The sequence below is a fragment of the Saccostrea cucullata genome, unplaced genomic scaffold (genome assembly GCF_032062105.1).
Source record: "Saccostrea cucullata isolate Sc308-1 unplaced genomic scaffold, CSIRO_AGI_Scuc_v1 ctg2305, whole genome shotgun sequence".
NCBI lineage: Eukaryota > Metazoa > Mollusca > Bivalvia > Ostreida > Ostreidae > Saccostrea > Saccostrea cuccullata.
Window position 1 is genome coordinate 263428 of NW_026929684.1, and position 17852 is coordinate 281279.

The window sequence follows — 17852 nt, forward strand, 5'->3', positions numbered from 1 at the left end:
GCCTAATTTTGTATTCATATGAGGCAATTTGATTTAAAGAAAACTTGTTCACGAGAAGAAGAAAAACACTTGACGACGAATTATTTTAATTAACAAGAGTAACTTTCCTTCATATGTCGACCCGATATTGTCTATATTTACAAAAAAATAGATGAAAGAAAAAAGTAATAATCATACTATTGTATGACAGAGATTATACAACAATAATAATAAACATATAGTTCATACTATTATCATTAATTTACAAATACAATATGCGTGTAAAATTAACATATAGCAGGTTTATTGTTGGTAGTTTATATCAAATCTTTTAAAATATAATGTTCAACTGAAAATGAATCATGTTGATGTTAAAGGATATAAAAATCTGATCGTTTAAAAGCAACCTATCACATTGATATAATTTACATCAATCAATAGGGCTTTGTATTTATACTAAATTTGACTAAGGATTATTCCGTCTTCCTGATTAATACATGAAGAACACAATAGTTGTGACCGATTGACAGGGGTTGCTTGCTCCCGATAGACACCTAATCCCTCTGAAGGAATTTCAGGAACTCATGTTTTATGCCCTGTTAGCAGACTTCTAACGTTTGTAGACTTTTTGACATAAAGCAATGTTCATCTTCCTTTATTTCATTCTAAGAATAAATGAGAACAACACTTTTTACTTTGAAATAAAAATGATTTAATAATCTTAATGATCAACAAGATATAATTAACTTTTGTCTGTACAACATAAAATGACAAGGAAAGCATTCGTCTACAGTTTCCCAGAAAGAGAAAGCTAATTGCACTAAGCCCCCTCTACTAATCAACACACAATAAAACTTCTGAGTATTTGCAAAGTCTGGTTCATTTTCAACATTTACGAAACACACATAAAAAGAGAAAAAACAAGCTTTGGGAAAAATGAAGAATTTTCACAAATAAAAAATATTCAATATTTGTAATTGTAAATATTGTAAACAATTTATGGGTTATCCATTCTCGAAATCAATTATGCTTTGTATGAAAAGAAATTAATATGGATGTTGGAGAAAATAAAGTTCAGCCATACTAAATGTCTAAACATAAAATAATAAAGCAATAAAGAATAACAAATGAAATCATTTGGCACAAAACAGTTCTAGTGCTAATGTGAAAAAGATAAAACATAAATGAGGTCATTTCCATTCAAAAAACACATTAGTGTCAGAACAAAGAAAACACATCATAAAACATTTAAACATAATCAATTGTGAGTTTGATTGATTTACAACAAATATCTCATGGATTCCTATGGAACTTGCCAACACATGACATATTTTGAGATTGAGGACAATGAGTATTATATTCATGCCAAAGGCAGTGGGCAGGCCTACCAGGCACTAACTAAAAAGTATCTATTTAGGGTTTTATTATTGTATAAAGCAAAGCTGTTTTTGCTTGCATGTACTTCTCTTTAGAAAAAAAAATTGAAGGAAACAACCCTCTATCTTTCCAATACCTCTTCACTTCATTTTCCATTATAAAAGTAACATTATTATCTGCTTGCCAAAACAGAACTATTTCTTGTGGAGATTGAAGATATGATTATGAAAATTGGGTCCATGATTGTTGAAAAAGAAAATACTGCAGCAATCTTATTTTAAGAGTTATCACTCTTTCCATAAAGGGAAGTTATTCGTTGAAATATTTGTCCCCGAAACATTTTTTTTAAATAAAGATAACAACTGTCAAATTTTAACCAAATCTATTTGAATTTAGCTTGTTATGAAAATCAAGTTAAATATATTCCTGTCTTGAACTTTCTTTTCTCTATTTTATCAAACTTGTAAAATATTGATAAACAAATTTTAAAGAAAACAGAATTGAACTCAAACCAAGTCCATAATAAATAAAACAATCCTTGATTGTTCTCTTCACAAGATTTAATACAATTTATCAACACAACCTCTTTCAGATCATATCATGTACTCTTTGACAATTAATCAAAATATAATGGGTACCTGACTAATTTGACATTGTCTAACTATATACCTAGAGTTTCATTTCAGAGTCAGCATCTTTAGAAAAACAACACATACTGATATGATTTTCTTGGTAAATTGTTGCAAAATAACTATCACAACATCTAGCACAACCTTGTGGTTCATTTTTTACCCAGAATGCAGTGTATATGTTTACGTATGTACCAATGTGCATTTGGCAAGAATGAAGTGTTCGTTTGATAAAGAAATGGAGCACACAAAAAATGAAATTGTGCAAAACTGGATGAAAAGAATGAATATATTTTTGTGGGAGAAATCATAGGAATATAATGATTTAAAAAAAACAAATACTTAGTGAAAATGACAAATGTTTCATATGATTCACTTTCTTTCGGTACAATATATTTGAAACTAAAATATAATTGTAGATTATCCTTTGCTATGAAAGATAAAATTTCAAGTCATCAAGTCCAGCTATTAACATATTAATAAATCATCAATACTCCTCATTTTCAAAATGTATCAATATAGGGGGAAACCATCTTATTTTGATAATAGGAGTGGCAAAGAATTTTATAATCATTTCGGTACTTTGATGCACAGGAAAGAAACCAAGCCATTCGTTGGAAGAAGATAAAAATTTAGAAGTTTTAGAATAAAACTCATTCCAATAAAATGTCAAATAAAAAGCAACTTATTAATATTTCAATTGCTTTTAAATGTATCTGAAAAATTTCCCTTTTACATGTATCCTTGCATGCACCCAACTTTGTAAATATCAATCTAAAATGGCCATAGAAGTGGTGGTATTCATTTCAGTCTATCATTTTGGGAATTTTCAGATTGCAAGTAGAAGTCGCTACAGTATCATTGGAAAACTTGCAAGGGTAATCTCAAATAGTATAGCTGTGATGACTGATTTTGTGTCATCAAATGAACAGAACTTTACTGTAAAAGTTGATAATGAATATGATCGATGATGAAGACGCTGATGAATTTGATTATGAATTTCTAGAAGGGAACAAGTAAATGTAAGCTAGAACTACATGAACTACAAAATTTCACAACCTTTTGAATATGAGGATTCTGCTTGGTTGAAATTCCCATTCATATTTAAAAATAAAGTGATCAAGAGCAAGCACATTGAGTTTTTTCAAACAATCATTCTCATTTACCCAACAGAAAAGTCATCATGGCTGCTTTTTACATACAGGTACATACATGTACAAAAATGTACATTAGTCAAAAATAAACAAGATGATCAATAGCTTGTAAGTACATACACTTTCAAAATAATCTCCAAAGTTTTTAAAACAAAACAAATAACTACATTTTGAATGCTTGAAGAGCATTTAGGTACAGAATAAAGGTCATTTTCAAAATGCATGGGTTTTTATACTATCCAATAAGTATACTAGTTTAACAAATTATTAATTAACTACAGATTGTTCATTTGGAAAATTATTTCCATTCCATTTTTTTAAGTACATATTAGATAACAATGTCCTCAAATACATGTATGTTCATGTAATCTTTCTTTAAAAAAAAAAAAAAAAGAATTTGGGAATATGAATTACCAGCAATATCTGCTTTATGAAGAACATGTTTAAAATATTTCATTTAAACATTGGTACAAGTTTTTTGGTTTCAATACATTGTTTAGCCTTCACTACATTTTTTCAAATAGATAAATGCAAGTATAATACTGAATAAGTACGAAGAACGACTCTATAGTTTGACTAGAATAAAGATTTTTACATGCACGTCTTCAGCAGGCTCAAAGTTATATATATATTATCCTGAATATATTTTTATTTAACTATAAATAGACATGATGAAACTTTTACATATGCTCATTTAAATCATACAAATCTATGAAAATCAAATACATATATCACTTTTCACGTCAAAAATCTTTCATTTTATAACCATGATTAAAATTAAAACATGTACAAAAATTCATGATTAAATATCTGTTGTTGTGACAAATACAAAATCTTTGTTCACAGAAAATGACACATTCTTGGACAGGGGACTAAACATTCACTACATACATCAGTGATTTATTACAGTACAGCTCACTCGAAGCCAGGTGAAGGTTTTACTACATCAGTGAACCACGAAGAGCTAATTATGGCACATAATCAATTCATTAATTAGAAGAGATTCCTAAATGAGACATTATTGTAGATTCTGCATGTGGTTTCTTTGCTCACTTGACTGTCATCTGAGCTCCAGTTTTTCTTAATCTGAAGGAAAGTCACACCAGGAAATTAAACTGCAGCAAAATGTCACAATTTTATAAACACAGGATGAAGCTGTATGTGAAACAATTCGCTGTCGAGACGATTCCACTAGGTTGTTGGATGATGCATGCATTACGCCAACTTCATTGGAATGTTACATGGAACTTGCACAAAGTTGGAATGATCACGGGAAAATTAGGTTCACTGCCAGTTCCCAACAAACTTGAAGGTCATGGACACAGTCTCAAAAGAAGAGCTATATTTTGGACTAGTTACATTATCATCACATTTTTGAAATGTCATTAAGGTTTCAAAAGTTCATTCAATAAAGACCACGATACTTTTGTTTTTTCTGACAATCATTGCTAGTAGGATCATTTCAGAAAACTACTGCCCAGGTTTAGTAAGTACTGGAATTGCAATTTTCAATCTCTTATTATTTCATTTTTCAAGTTTCAGTTACTATGGCTTACACTGAAATTTCACAGAACTGAATATGCACTGCATTTTTTGTAGCACTTTTAAAACAGTCATTTCAAGTTGAAGTTTGCAGTTTCATCACTTTGGAAATTTTTTTTTCATGCAAAATTTGCTTCCAATTTATGTTTGGAAGATACTTTGCACAAGCTACCAAAGTTTGTTTTCAACATAAGACAGCTTGAACAAGAATTTCATATGGTTAACATAATCTAAAGCCCTATAATAAAGATGGACCCTTAATTATCGAATTACTGTACGTCCTTTGCTATAGCCTGGCTCCAGTGAAATGGGCTTCAATTCTGAATCCATATAGTTGCAAATATCTGGTTCATTCAATTAGATTCGGTGACACACTACAATATCAGATGTTCTCCATACTTTTTCTCAGATATCCCTTGAAGCAGGATAACTGAGGAAATGATATTGATAGAGGAAACCTTAACAATCCGTTTAAGACCAGAACACCCTAATCTCTCTCAGTGTGTGTCAGTGGAAGACTAGTTTTGCCAAAGTCCATGAGATTGCTATAGCCATGAGCATTCGACAGTTGGCTCCAAGGTCATGTGATGCTAAACTGATTCCTGATTGGTGGATGCTGGCCATCTGGCTGTTTGCAAGACCTGAAAAGGTACAGATACATTTTCATTTCATGGATGAGTTCTTATGTTTTTCTCTAATTTATACAGCATATAAGAACTAGAACAAAAATGTGCTCAATTGTATACAAACAATAGGAAATGCAAGAAAAAGTAACATTTTGACATCTCCAGGCATTGATCAAAGAGTTTTCCATTAGAGGGAGCACTATACGATGTGGAAAGATCTAGAAACCTGGTTTCCATCAGGTTAAAGCAATGCTTGAGGACTATTTTGCAATCAAAGCTTGTAAAGATAACTGAATTCTTCTCTTGTATCATACATCTGACAGTGAAAATAACTATTCTCAATTTTTGACTTGGTTTAAGACGTGATGTGCGCCGGGAGGACCCCTGTCTGAAAACCTAATAGAAGCCTGTTATAGTATTTTTTTTAAAAAACTGTCAAAATAACTAAGAACTTTATGAATTTAGAAATGGATCAAGTACCTTTTTTAATCAGATTGTGTGTAAATATGAGGCCTGTGTATTGATTAAAACTTTCAGTTCAGTATAAAGTGACAAATTTTACTATCACACAAGGATGACACAAACTAAAAAGTCAAAATCCATTCCAAAACATCAGAACAAGAAACGATCGCTCACGGATGAAACTTCAATCAATATCCACATTATCGGGAGGAAAACAATTAAAGCATCACTGCACGGTGATTGCATTTTAATCACAAACCATGCAGCCATTAATCTTGTAAAAAGGACTTAATGAACACAATTTCTAAGCCATGATTATTGCACGACTCCATTAAAGGAGATAAGTATTTTGGGCAATAAAATCTCAATCTAGTCGCCTCCCTAGAGAGCTCTCAGGAGCTGAATTCAACTCAGTCACCATGGTGACATGAAATGAGAGAGAAGCCATTGCTATTATTGGACTCTAAAAGTTGAATAATCATGACTTATTCATCAATAAAGACATTTTATTCCAAGTAAATGGAAATTTCAGGGGGTAAAAAGTAAATGAGTCATATATGAAAGAATTAATTGTTTCCACCTATTTAAATCCATTAACTTAAAACAATGGGAAAACATATATTGTAATAGCAAAACCTGAGTGTATTATCAAACCTATTATTCAATACATGTATTTGACTCTTTCATTTTACTCAGTATATAATATCTTAACTGCAGTACATGCATGTTATCCTCAGTTAATACCTGGATACCTGTACCTAATCTGCGGTTACTTGGCCTGCTAATTTCTTTGTACAATACCTTAGCCTTATGATTTGACAAAAACCCTGACTGCCTGGTTAACCCTGCAGAAGCCTTAAAACTAAACCTGCACACCTATACTTTAGCTTTGGTTAACACCCAAGCTCCCAAAAACCAAACCAGAACACCTATATCTTACATTTGGTTAACACCTGAACTCCCCAAAACAAAACCTGTACACTAGCTTGTACCTCACCTTTGGTTAACATCTGACTCAAAAACAAAACCTGAACACCTGTACCTAAGCTTTGGTTAACACTTGAACCTGAACACTTGTATCTTACCTTAAGTTTGGTTAACACCTGAACCTGAACACCTGTATATTACTTTTGGTTAACACTTGAACCTGAACACCTGTATATTACTTTTGGTTAACACTTGAACCTTCATGAACACTTGTATCTTACCTTTGGTTAACACCTGCACCCCCCTTTTATCCCCCCTCCCTGAGCTGGTTCTGGCCCAGACAAAGAAGCGGTACTGGTGATTGGCCTGTAGACCTGTGATCCGGGCTGAGGTGTGGGAGGGGTTATTAATCCTTGGTTCCAGGGCCCTGATATCTCCCTCCACTTCTCCATTTACTGAAATAATTTACTAATGGTTCACACAGCTAGACTATTCATAATAGATTTCTTGAAATATATATTTCTTCAAAAACCCTTTTTATTAATTTTCCAACTAACCAACTTCAACTTAAATGTTGAAGATGACCTGATAGTTTTACTTGTATTTCAATAATGATTTGCCCAATATATTGCCCTATACTGAATTTGCCCGAAATTCATTTAAAAATTTACAGAAAATTTTCAGTATTGAAAGCTAAGGGTTCGTTCCTTTTCAAAAGAAAAGAAAATTTTGGCAACTGTATCAAAATATATCAAAAAATTTTGAAGGATTTGACCATAATCATTCCAAAACAAAATTCTATTATTACAATAAGGTAAAATTCATCATGTATATCATGTTGCAGATTTAAGGCCACTCATTGCGATTAACCAAAGGACAGTCTCAAATATGGACAATTGGGGGGTTGGGTATCTTCTGGTTCAAATTCAACCTTACGTTTTTGGTAACCTAAGTCGTATCCTAGCAGGAATCCGTTAGGTTCGTCAGGAGGATCCCACGTTAGGACCACGTGATCACTCTGTACCTCATCCTTCTGTAGGTTACGAACGGGACCAGGGACTGAAAACAAAAAAAAGATCTAACGGTCAACACAGAAAGGAAAGATAAATTGTAAAAATATATAATCTAAAATTTCTGATTATTCCTTAACATGTTTTTTCTTTTATTATTACAGTCATATTCCAAAAATATCAGGAAATCAGGTTTCTTTATGCATTGATTTACCAATAGCTCCTTGAAAGTTCTTGAAAACAAATAATTCATTACAGTCCTTGAACTTCCAACTGGACATGACATGATTATAAGATCAGCCACTAAAACTTCTTGGTTGATCAAAAAAAATTTTTTAATCATTCACAGGGAATGTAATTAAAGAATTTCAAAAAATCAGTAAAATTGTAAATTTAAAAAAGTGTTTAGAACTCAAATATTCTAGAGAGTAAAACCTTACAACCCAACAGACAGACCTTACAACCCAACAGACAGACAACTGACCTCCCTCCGATGTTTTGAAATCAATGGTGTCACTAGGGGGTCCCGTGTGGTGTCCATTCATCACCAATACCTGCGCTCGGAATGCCGTGTTCGCCGGTAAATCAGGTATGGAAGCCCGCACATCATGTGACAGGTGAGCCATATCTGTTTTTATGATAATTGGAACCTCAACCTTGTTCCTTCGTCCCTCACTGGATTTCCAGTATTGTAACTATAGCAAAAGAAAACGGAGATTTATTTGAACTGAGATTCAATCAAATACTGAGATTAATTATAATGTTATAAAAAAAAAACACTTTCTCTTAAAAAAAACTAATAAAAATTTACAATGGAACATATTATAACATGAATAAAATACATAACACAATTTAATTATTCTTTCTGACATTTGACCTTATACCTTATAACCTCTGAACTTTCCCCTGAGTCTATCATCCAATGGGTCAACAGATTCCCAGATGAAGTGAGCTTCATGGGGTCTGGGGTCCTTGGTTGGATCAACTCGGAAATCTCGAGGCTTGATTAATGGATCTGCAAAGGTCAATTATCAAACAATTAAGTTGTAAGAAGAAAAATATAACTCCCTAAAATTATATACATGCAAAGTTTAAAAGTCAAAATTCTTTTAAAATAATTTAACATGCATAATGAAAGTAACAAAACGTGTGCATAAATTATACGAGCTTCTGAGAAATTAGACAATATCAAAAGTTTTATATCTATCATTTTAAAACCATCAATAATTGCTCATTTAGAGATTAAATATATTTTAACATCATGATCTGTCTCATCAATTTGAATACCGCACAATGATGTGGACTATAGAATAAATATTTGCTCACTACTAACAGACAACCAGAGCTACTACTTACCCCCCTCCCCCGAGTGTCCCCGTACGGTAAACACCGGCATGAACGAGGGACCGTGACTGTTGATGGCCTGTACCTGGACGTCGTAGAGACCATAAACGTCGTCCACGTCTACCTCAAACTGGTTCTCATTAGCGTTCTTAATGTCCTTCTTGTTCCAGAACGTGCTGCCCCGCTTTCTCCAGCTCACCCTGTAACCAAAGCTTGGAGCATTGTGCTGCATTCGAGGCATTGGCTGGAAATAAAAAATCATAATTTGTTATGTTTAATCATAATAAACTATTTATAGTCCCATTATAATATTTACAAACACAAATGGTTTGTAACAATATAATCATATTTACTGCATATCAAGCCATATACTGTAAGTCATTTTAATTCTACGGTGTGAAAAATTCACGATATCTCAAAAAGTACCAATTGCGATAGTTTGAATTTCACGCTGCAAGAAATTATTGCAAAATTTCATATAAGCATTTAAACGTTTTTAAAATTAATAATAAATTCCTGATGGGTTTAATTTCATGGAAAAATGATAAAAAGTGAACATAGCGAAATTAAAACCTTGATCATGATTATTTGTCAATCTACAGTATTCAGCTGAGGATCAGTGTCTAGGCAAATGTGATTGTGACATCTCAAATATTTTGTCAATGGTAAAAGCCACTGAAAGATCATATATTTTTATTATTTTATTAATGTATATTTTTTTAAACAATTTTAACAATTTATGACCTATCTAGATTTGTAAGGGCATCATGGTTTCATGTGAAAAACAATTGTGTATTAAATTTGTAAAATTTTTCATAAAATATATTTTCAGTCAAGAAAGGTTTGCATAATTAAAATGTGATTTATATGTAAGAGGATGAAAATAGCTTTTCTTACAGTATTTGTTAAAGAATTTGGCCTAAATAAAACAAATTAAGTCTGCAAAAAAGCCATTTGAATACTCTCAAAAAAAACAACCCAGAAATTGTTCCCCCAAACTAAGACTATTGTCATCTTCAGCTTTGGTTTTGGAAAAAAATATCACTGCCTGTATTGGGAAGTGATTACGATAATTAGAGATAAGTTCCGTCCATGGCAGGATTTCATCTTGTTTGAAACTGATCCTCATAAATCTGACTCCATCGGCCAGAGAAATTCAATTATCTGCTCCCGAGGCCACGAGAGCTGCGTCGTCATTGTCGGATCAATAAGACGCTGGCTGATAGCTGTTTTATACCGAAAAATGATAGGAAAATCGGGGTTTTTTGTTTCCGCAATATTATACAACTCCTACATCTTACTCACAAGGAATGCTTTAAGGGGCTCTGTTAATTGAGGACCAGGCGTCTATTAAATGCCGTGACATTCCTGTTCAATAACAATTTATGGTGATTTGTGGGAAAGATCTTAACTCTGTCCATCAAAATGCTATTGCTCATGTACAGATATGTCTGTCTACATCTAACATTTTTGTTTCAAGTGCAGTCTTTTATATAATACCGGTATTTCATCTGTTGTGAACATCTCAAGAGTGAATATAGAGACTTAAGATATTCTGAAAAAAAAGTTGTAATATGAGTAAAAAGTAATTTTAAAGATACATATTTAACTTCTTTAATTAGGCATCAATTTTTTTATTTTTATTACTGAATTCATTTTCTACTTTCCCATATTGAAACAGGCATTTCTTTGTTATTTCTTTAATCAATTACCTACAGAATTCAATTTCAAACCTAATCTTTCCTCTACCCTTTCTCTAGCAAATATATTGCTTCATCCTTTTTAATTGAGCAGACAAACGACTCTCCTCTGACCTTTAATCCACACAATAATCTCATTAACAGCCCCTAATTTAAAGGCCAGACTTACATCCCAAGTAATGATTAGTTTTCCCTCCTTGTCCGTCTTCATCTTAACGTTAACCGGATTTGACGTCGGTCTCTCGGGCGGCGTGTTACATTCCGTTTTCGTGGGCTTACTCGGTTCGCTGTATCCCAGACTGTTCTTTGCCATCACGCGAAAAGAGTACCAGCCCCAGGGGGACAGGCTGATGAAGGCGGTCTTGGATACCTTGTCCATGTATTCGATTTCCTCGTCCGCTGAGTTCCAGTAGTAGGGGTTATCTGACGTGTTGTATTGTATGAGGTACTCGTTGATGGGTTCGCCTCCATCCAAACCATCGCGCCAAATCAATTCCACCCTCTTTGGTCCGCAGGAACTGATTTCTACGTCTTGTGGAGGTTCAGGTGTGCCTAAATAAGAAAGGATTCATGTGAAGTTTCATTTCTGTTATTTGCAACATACAAACTCGGTCAAAAGCAATCATTATTTTCAAGTATTATGGCTATATCGAAGTGTTATGCAACAAACAAACATTTTTTTCTTGACAATTGAAAAAGGATAAGCCACTGATCTGAAAAAATATTTTTCTTTAAAATGGCGAATAATTTCAATATTTGAAAATAATTCTGTAGAATATAAATGCCATAGACTAAATTCTTGACTTAATTTTCGTGTGCTTGTAAAAGAACAAGGAGACAATATATACTATATTAATGAGATCAATTCCTTTCTGTACAATTTTCCAATATCACAAGATTGTCATTCTGGCCTGCGTTATGTCAGTAAAAAGATTTTTTACCCACTATTTCATTATTCCTATTCAACACACCAAATCTAGAGTTATGTATTTTTGGGCAGACATTTCTCGTATATCAACATTATTTTCGGAGGGAAATCAAATTGCATCATTACGATTCGCTCTCGGTTTTCTTTTTTGGCTCCCCAAACGAAGTCATTTTATTGAAAACCGTTCATTTCCTGTCACAGTTATGTAGATGTGAGGCCAAGTTCACACCAAGATAAAATAATCTCACAACAATAACCATAAAAAATCGGCAAACGTACGGGCCAAATCTGACACCAAGAACTGGTTTAAAATAGACAGAAACCATTCCAGCTTTCAATGGCATATTGTCAGATGAGGAATCTTCATTATAGATTTATATTTTGGTAATTTCACAGCTATGGAGTTTTCATGGCATATTAAAAGCAAGAGGCATAAGGACCTTGACAGTCACCTGAGTATTTTATTTTTAACAAGCCTGTAAAATTTCCAAAGAATGGTAGATAATTATGAAATAATGCAAAATTAAAACTACGAAATAAGACAAATAGGATGATCCAGGGTCAACATAACAGGTAGTTTTGTAATCAGCAGCAACTCAGAAACTTGCTGTATATGCTGTTGCTATCTACACTCTATTGGTATATCACAAAAATATATCAAGACAATAGTTTAATATTTTAAAACACAGTGTTCAACTGCAATCATAACGGTCCTTTTAGCCTCTTGTGGTCTTGGGCCATGAAATTCACAATTTTGGAAGAGGGGGTAATACACTAAAACTCCCTTAGTACGGACACCAATATTGCGAATTCACAGATATAGCAAAGTCATCTTGGATCCATAGCTATATAAATTTAACAAATTTCTTATGCGGATATAAGGAATTACTGATATAGCAAGTAATTTCATAGGCCCAAGTGACTTCATTATAACCGAGTTTTACTGTAGTATTTCAATAGTAGTATTTTTATACACTCTCAGAAGCTAAAGGGGGGAGGGGATAACACCATCCAATTGTCAGGTGCCTGGGATCATACTAGTCTTATTTTTTAATGAATTTTTAAAATTCATTCACCTTTGTTTTAAACTTGATGAATCATTGTTTGGAAATTAAACTGACACAGTTAAGAAAACATATTTAAAATCAGTCTTTATTTGCATGGAGTTAAGTTTACCAAAAATGTTTAAAGAGGAATCCCACTAGACATACAGTATGCTGATGTTATTCAATTTTATTAGAGATTTACCTTTGACAATGAGTTTGGCTGAGGATTTCTCTTTCTCATTGACCTGTCCCCTCACGCTGGCTATACAGGTGTACTGCCCCGCGTCACCATAATCCGCCTCCCTCAGGACCAATGTCTGCCCACCGTCCATCACCTTGAACCTGTGTGACCTCGTGTCAAGGACCTCCCCATTGTGTTTCCATCGGATACGGAGATTTTCTTGTTCCGTGTCATCGTCGTTGAAACCAATTGAGCACGTGAATGAGACTTGGTGTCCCTTCCTGACAGTTTGGTCGGCAAGGGATTCCAGGAATTTTATTTGGTCACCTGTAAAAATAATTAACAGAAAATGTATAGCCATGAAGAGTGGAGAGTTACCTCCCTTCAGCTAGGAAATTAATTTCATGATTTGTATGTATCCCAGTATCTCGATTAATATATAAAAATTTTTTGGTTCTATCTTATTTAGAATAATGATATACATTGTATGCAAATGTTTAGTATAAATATATTCTTAAATTAATTAATTTAAAGATAATTTCAGCATTTTTTAATTCAATAATTGAGTTAATAAAATTTGAAGAAAAACAGATAACATGACTATTTAAAAACCATTATAAATATTCAGTTTATTTTTAAATATTGAACTACCACAGAATATTATACAAGAAACAGTTAACAAGCCAATAAGGACATGAAATGGATTTTTAATTGCCCCTGAAACATCAGATATCGGAATACTGTCACTGACTACTTCCTGTGCTCCACCATATTTTTATTTTCTTTTTCTGGGGGCCTCTAGCCAGGATGAGGTTTTATTGAATTCCAAATGGTTGTAAGATTTTATCAGTCCCCCTTTTAGCAGGAATACTAGCTGAACAATAGAGGCAACTGATGTCCATAAATTATTGTGATGACACTTAATGGGCAGAAGGCAATTTGTAATAATGGATAATTGTACTCCTCGTCTCTGTGCATGCATGATGTCCCTCTACTCATCTATATCTTCCTGATGCTCAAAGAATGGGATTTATACAGAATGGCTGAATGGTATTAAAGGTTTGCTACCAACAGCAATGAAGCAAATGCTTATAATACAGTTAAACTTTGATATCTCAAACCTTAATATCTCGAATATCATGTTCATGTGGAAGTGATTTGGAAGTCTCGTCCACTTATAATTCTTCAAGTATTCACCCCTGATATTTCAAATCCTTGGATATTGCAAAGAATTTTTTGGACCCATTGAGATTTAGATAATGAGGTTCAATTGTATACATGTCTATACTATCTGTACACAATTAAAATTATCAGGCATATTAAATTTTTTTTCAAGTTTTTTTTTAATTAAGGTAGCATATGTGTAAATGTATAACACCCTCCTCCCCCCATCCGTAGAAAAAAAAAATCATAGAAAACAATTTTTAAAGACAAATATGAACCACTCGGAAAAAATTTAAAATAATTGGCCTTCTAAATTTGATCTTATCATTTCATCAGATAGCCTTCAGAGAGTAAATGAGTCTCCCCGATCAGTTATGATTACATAATTTTTGTAATACAGCTTTTTTTTCCTAATGTTCATATAGCTCTCATAACTATCTTCATTTGCCAGAGGGGTCACCTCTCCCATTCAACTGAGGTACAAGATGTACTGACACAGCAATTTATAGGAGATTAATTTCTTACTGTACCCATGGTATAATCTCATAAATTTTGTGTGAAACTCCTTGATAGAGGCATCAAATTATGGCGCCTCTTTCTCAGTGAATGTGCTATCAAGTTCTCCCGACAATAGTCCTGTTTTATGAGGGACGTCCCCTGTATTAAGAATGATACTGGCAGGTGGCGAGTTATATTACACCAGACCATCTGTTTTCACCAAATTTAATATTAAACTGCTACCATATTTGCCCTAGTAAGCACACTGGTCCCAATGAAAATTGAAAATTATTGCATTAAGAGATCAAGGGACTTTCTTTACATTATTAACAAGCATATGACTTTAGTTAGTCAAGAAAAAGTTAAGTAAGCTTTGCTTGATCGGAGGGTGCTTTTATTCCTCTCAAATAAAATATGACTGAAAGAATACATCATTTATACTAGGTGCACTTACAAGGATATATATGGTAAATAAATCTCATTTAATTTAGGACTAAAGATTATTCCAAGATATTTATAGACTGTCACTTTAATTGAACACTTTCTGGTGCAAACTTATTGTGTTTACCACAATGGATGTCAAAATTTCCTGTTGAAAATAGACTTTTAAAAAATCTTAATTTCTAGAAATGGGTCTTTCAGTGCAATATATATCAAATTGCTTCCATTTAATGAAAATTGGCATGATTTCATTTTACCTCCTCTACATTATAACAACTGAAATCTATCCAAACTAATTACTAGTCTAGACTCCAATTATAATTGATTTCAAGGAAATTTAATAAATACCTTAATTCTCTATCAAAACATTCACAAATTTATGGACCATGCACATCCCACACATGAAAAAATATATTTTAGAACTAAAAATATATTTTAAAATAGATACAGAAAAATTGTATTTAAAAAACTTCTATTTCGTTGTGTAATTTCCCTATAAACATTGCGGCTAAGGAATTTCCGGCTGTCGATGCGACTGTTAAAGAAAACTGTGGTAAGATGCCGATGCAATGGTGTCTATAATTGTGATCTATTTCTGTGATGTGATAGAAAAAGCCTCTAAAATGACGAGATGTCATGACAGAGACACGTATCTCACAAGACTTGTGCTATCAGGATCTGGTCTTCGCGGCAGATGACTGCTCAAACAATCTGACAGACATTGCTTTATCTACCTGTCACATGAAACTATAAAACTATAAAGACAAATTCACGACTCATCTAATATCAAACCAACTTCTTTTTTTAATCATTTTAGGTACTTCCCCATTTAGAAATGCCAATAAAGGAAATCTATGACTCTAAACTCTAATCAGGGCCTAGGTAGCTATGGAATCTTCAAAGAACGAACTGTGTGTTGCAAGATAATTCAGTTACGACACTGACAATTAAACTTGTATGCCTTAATATCATGCGCATTGTACATCAATTAACCATACTGGGCAAGACAGTTAACACATGCGCACACATATATATCCAAATTAATATGTAACATTCCGTGTAAATTAAACATCTTTTCTAAACTTCCTTTGAATAAAGACTGAACAGTTTGCATATGCACTTACATGATATTTGATATTCAAAACAGACAGCCTGACACTAATTCTACAATGTGATGAGTTAAATACTTATAGCCCCTATCATGACTATAGTCAGCTTAACCAATGGCTTTATGCATCAGAGCTAATGACCAAAGGCTACATCTATTGGTCCTGGTGCCTTACGAAAAGCTTACACTTTAAGCTGTGAGAGGAAACTGAACAGACTTGGCTAAGGATAAATATTGCCTTATTTGCCAATGCTAGTGTTCATTAATTGAGTTGGCATTGGTCTGTCACAAGGAAAGCAAACTATGTAAAGTCAGCTTAAAGGGGTGAACATCTAAATGATATGCTGCCAAATAGCAGGCAAAAGGGTATTTCATTCATAATATTTATATCACAATGAAATTGAATGCTTTATCACAAGAATTTATGTACACTAAAAAAGTTTTAGATGCAATATAAATCAATTAAACTAAAGGGTCAAATCCAACTGGCAAATTTGTTCCATCTATAATTTTTGGAGAAAAATTTGTATAATATTATATATACAGTCAAACTTCGTTATCTTGAACCTAATGGGACTGAGAAAAATTTTTGAGATATCCGAGGATTCAAGATATCGATGGTTAAATACTTAAAGAATATGTGGTTGGGACTTCCATATCACTTTGACATACCCACGGTATTCAAGATATCGGAGTTCGAGACACCAAAGTTCAACTGTATATCCCATCTCAAATTTATAATAATAACTTTTCTTCCCCTTTCATTCATGTTCAATTTACTTCATTTTCCAAAATTCTCACAAAATATGTCTAATTGGAAGTTCAGTTTCTGTAAAAAAAAAAAATCTAGATTACGGTCAAGGAAAGCAATATGCCAATATATATATATTTCTCTGTGCTTAATGCAAAAACAACACATTTACTTTCTACAGCCAAATATTAAGTTCTTCTGCATTTGAAGAGGGAAAAATCTTTAAAGCAATCCCTGACCACATAAACTGCCCCTATATTAAAACCTTATACTTTAAATATCCCCATTGCGAAGATTTCCCCAGGAAAAGGTCAGCTCATTATTTACCCTGGTCTGTCAGGAATCTTGACACACTTCAGGGCATAAAATCTCCCATTATATACTAGTTTGATTTTTTTCTGGGGTCTAATCAAGCTTTATATGTCTGCAAAGAGCTATACGGTTTTATGGTCGTAGAATCCATTCTTCCGCTGGGGAGGACCAGAAATCGAAGGACGTAAATCTCCCCGGTCACTCAGAACCAACATTATAAAGTCAAAAAGGCAAGGCTCTGGGCAAATGATACACTGTTCCCTGTAAAAATGATATTGATGGGTTAATCTTTGGTATCAATGATGGAGAAAAAAAAGAAAAAGAAATTCAATAATGATCGCTCGGATAGAAGCAAAGTTGACTGTGTGTATATAGTCCAAATGTCTGCAGTCAGAGTTTGTTGTTTCAAGCTGATCAATGGAATTGGCACCGCAAACTGACAAGGGCCTGAGGGTCAAGAAACATTATACGTGTTTAAGTTTTTATTTTCTTGCAACTTACCTCTTTAATGTTCATTTAAATATCGATTTAAAAAAAAGAAATAGTAAAAGTGCATCTGTCTGCATGTTTTTTTTTATCGCAGTTGAGAAAAGTAATCTATAGGTTACAAACTTGCACAATAAAATCTTGCAATATTTAGTGGTTGAAATTATGGAAGAAAATCTCTTAATTC

General features: G+C 33.1%; 1 protein-coding gene across 2 annotated transcripts in view; it reads right to left on the reverse strand.

Annotated features, from left to right (window-relative positions):
- Nucleotides 1-667: 667 nt before the first annotated feature.
- Nucleotides 668-17852, reverse strand: part of LOC134281810 (neuroglian-like) — a 58977-nt gene continuing 41792 nt past the window's right edge. For both annotated transcript variants that reach the window (XM_062764243.1, XM_062764244.1), the window contains exons 3-10: nt 12927-13232; nt 10920-11302; nt 9063-9294; nt 8591-8721; nt 8191-8401; nt 7633-7755; nt 6978-7151; nt 668-5322 (exon numbers count right to left, since the gene is read on the reverse strand). In XM_062764243.1, coding sequence (XP_062620227.1) covers nt 5189-5322; nt 6978-7151; nt 7633-7755; nt 8191-8401; nt 8591-8721; nt 9063-9294; nt 10920-11302; nt 12927-13232 — 1694 coding nt within the window. In that variant the 3' untranslated portion in view covers nt 668-5188. The remainder of the gene's footprint in view (nt 5323-6977; nt 7152-7632; nt 7756-8190; nt 8402-8590; nt 8722-9062; nt 9295-10919; nt 11303-12926; nt 13233-17852) is intronic.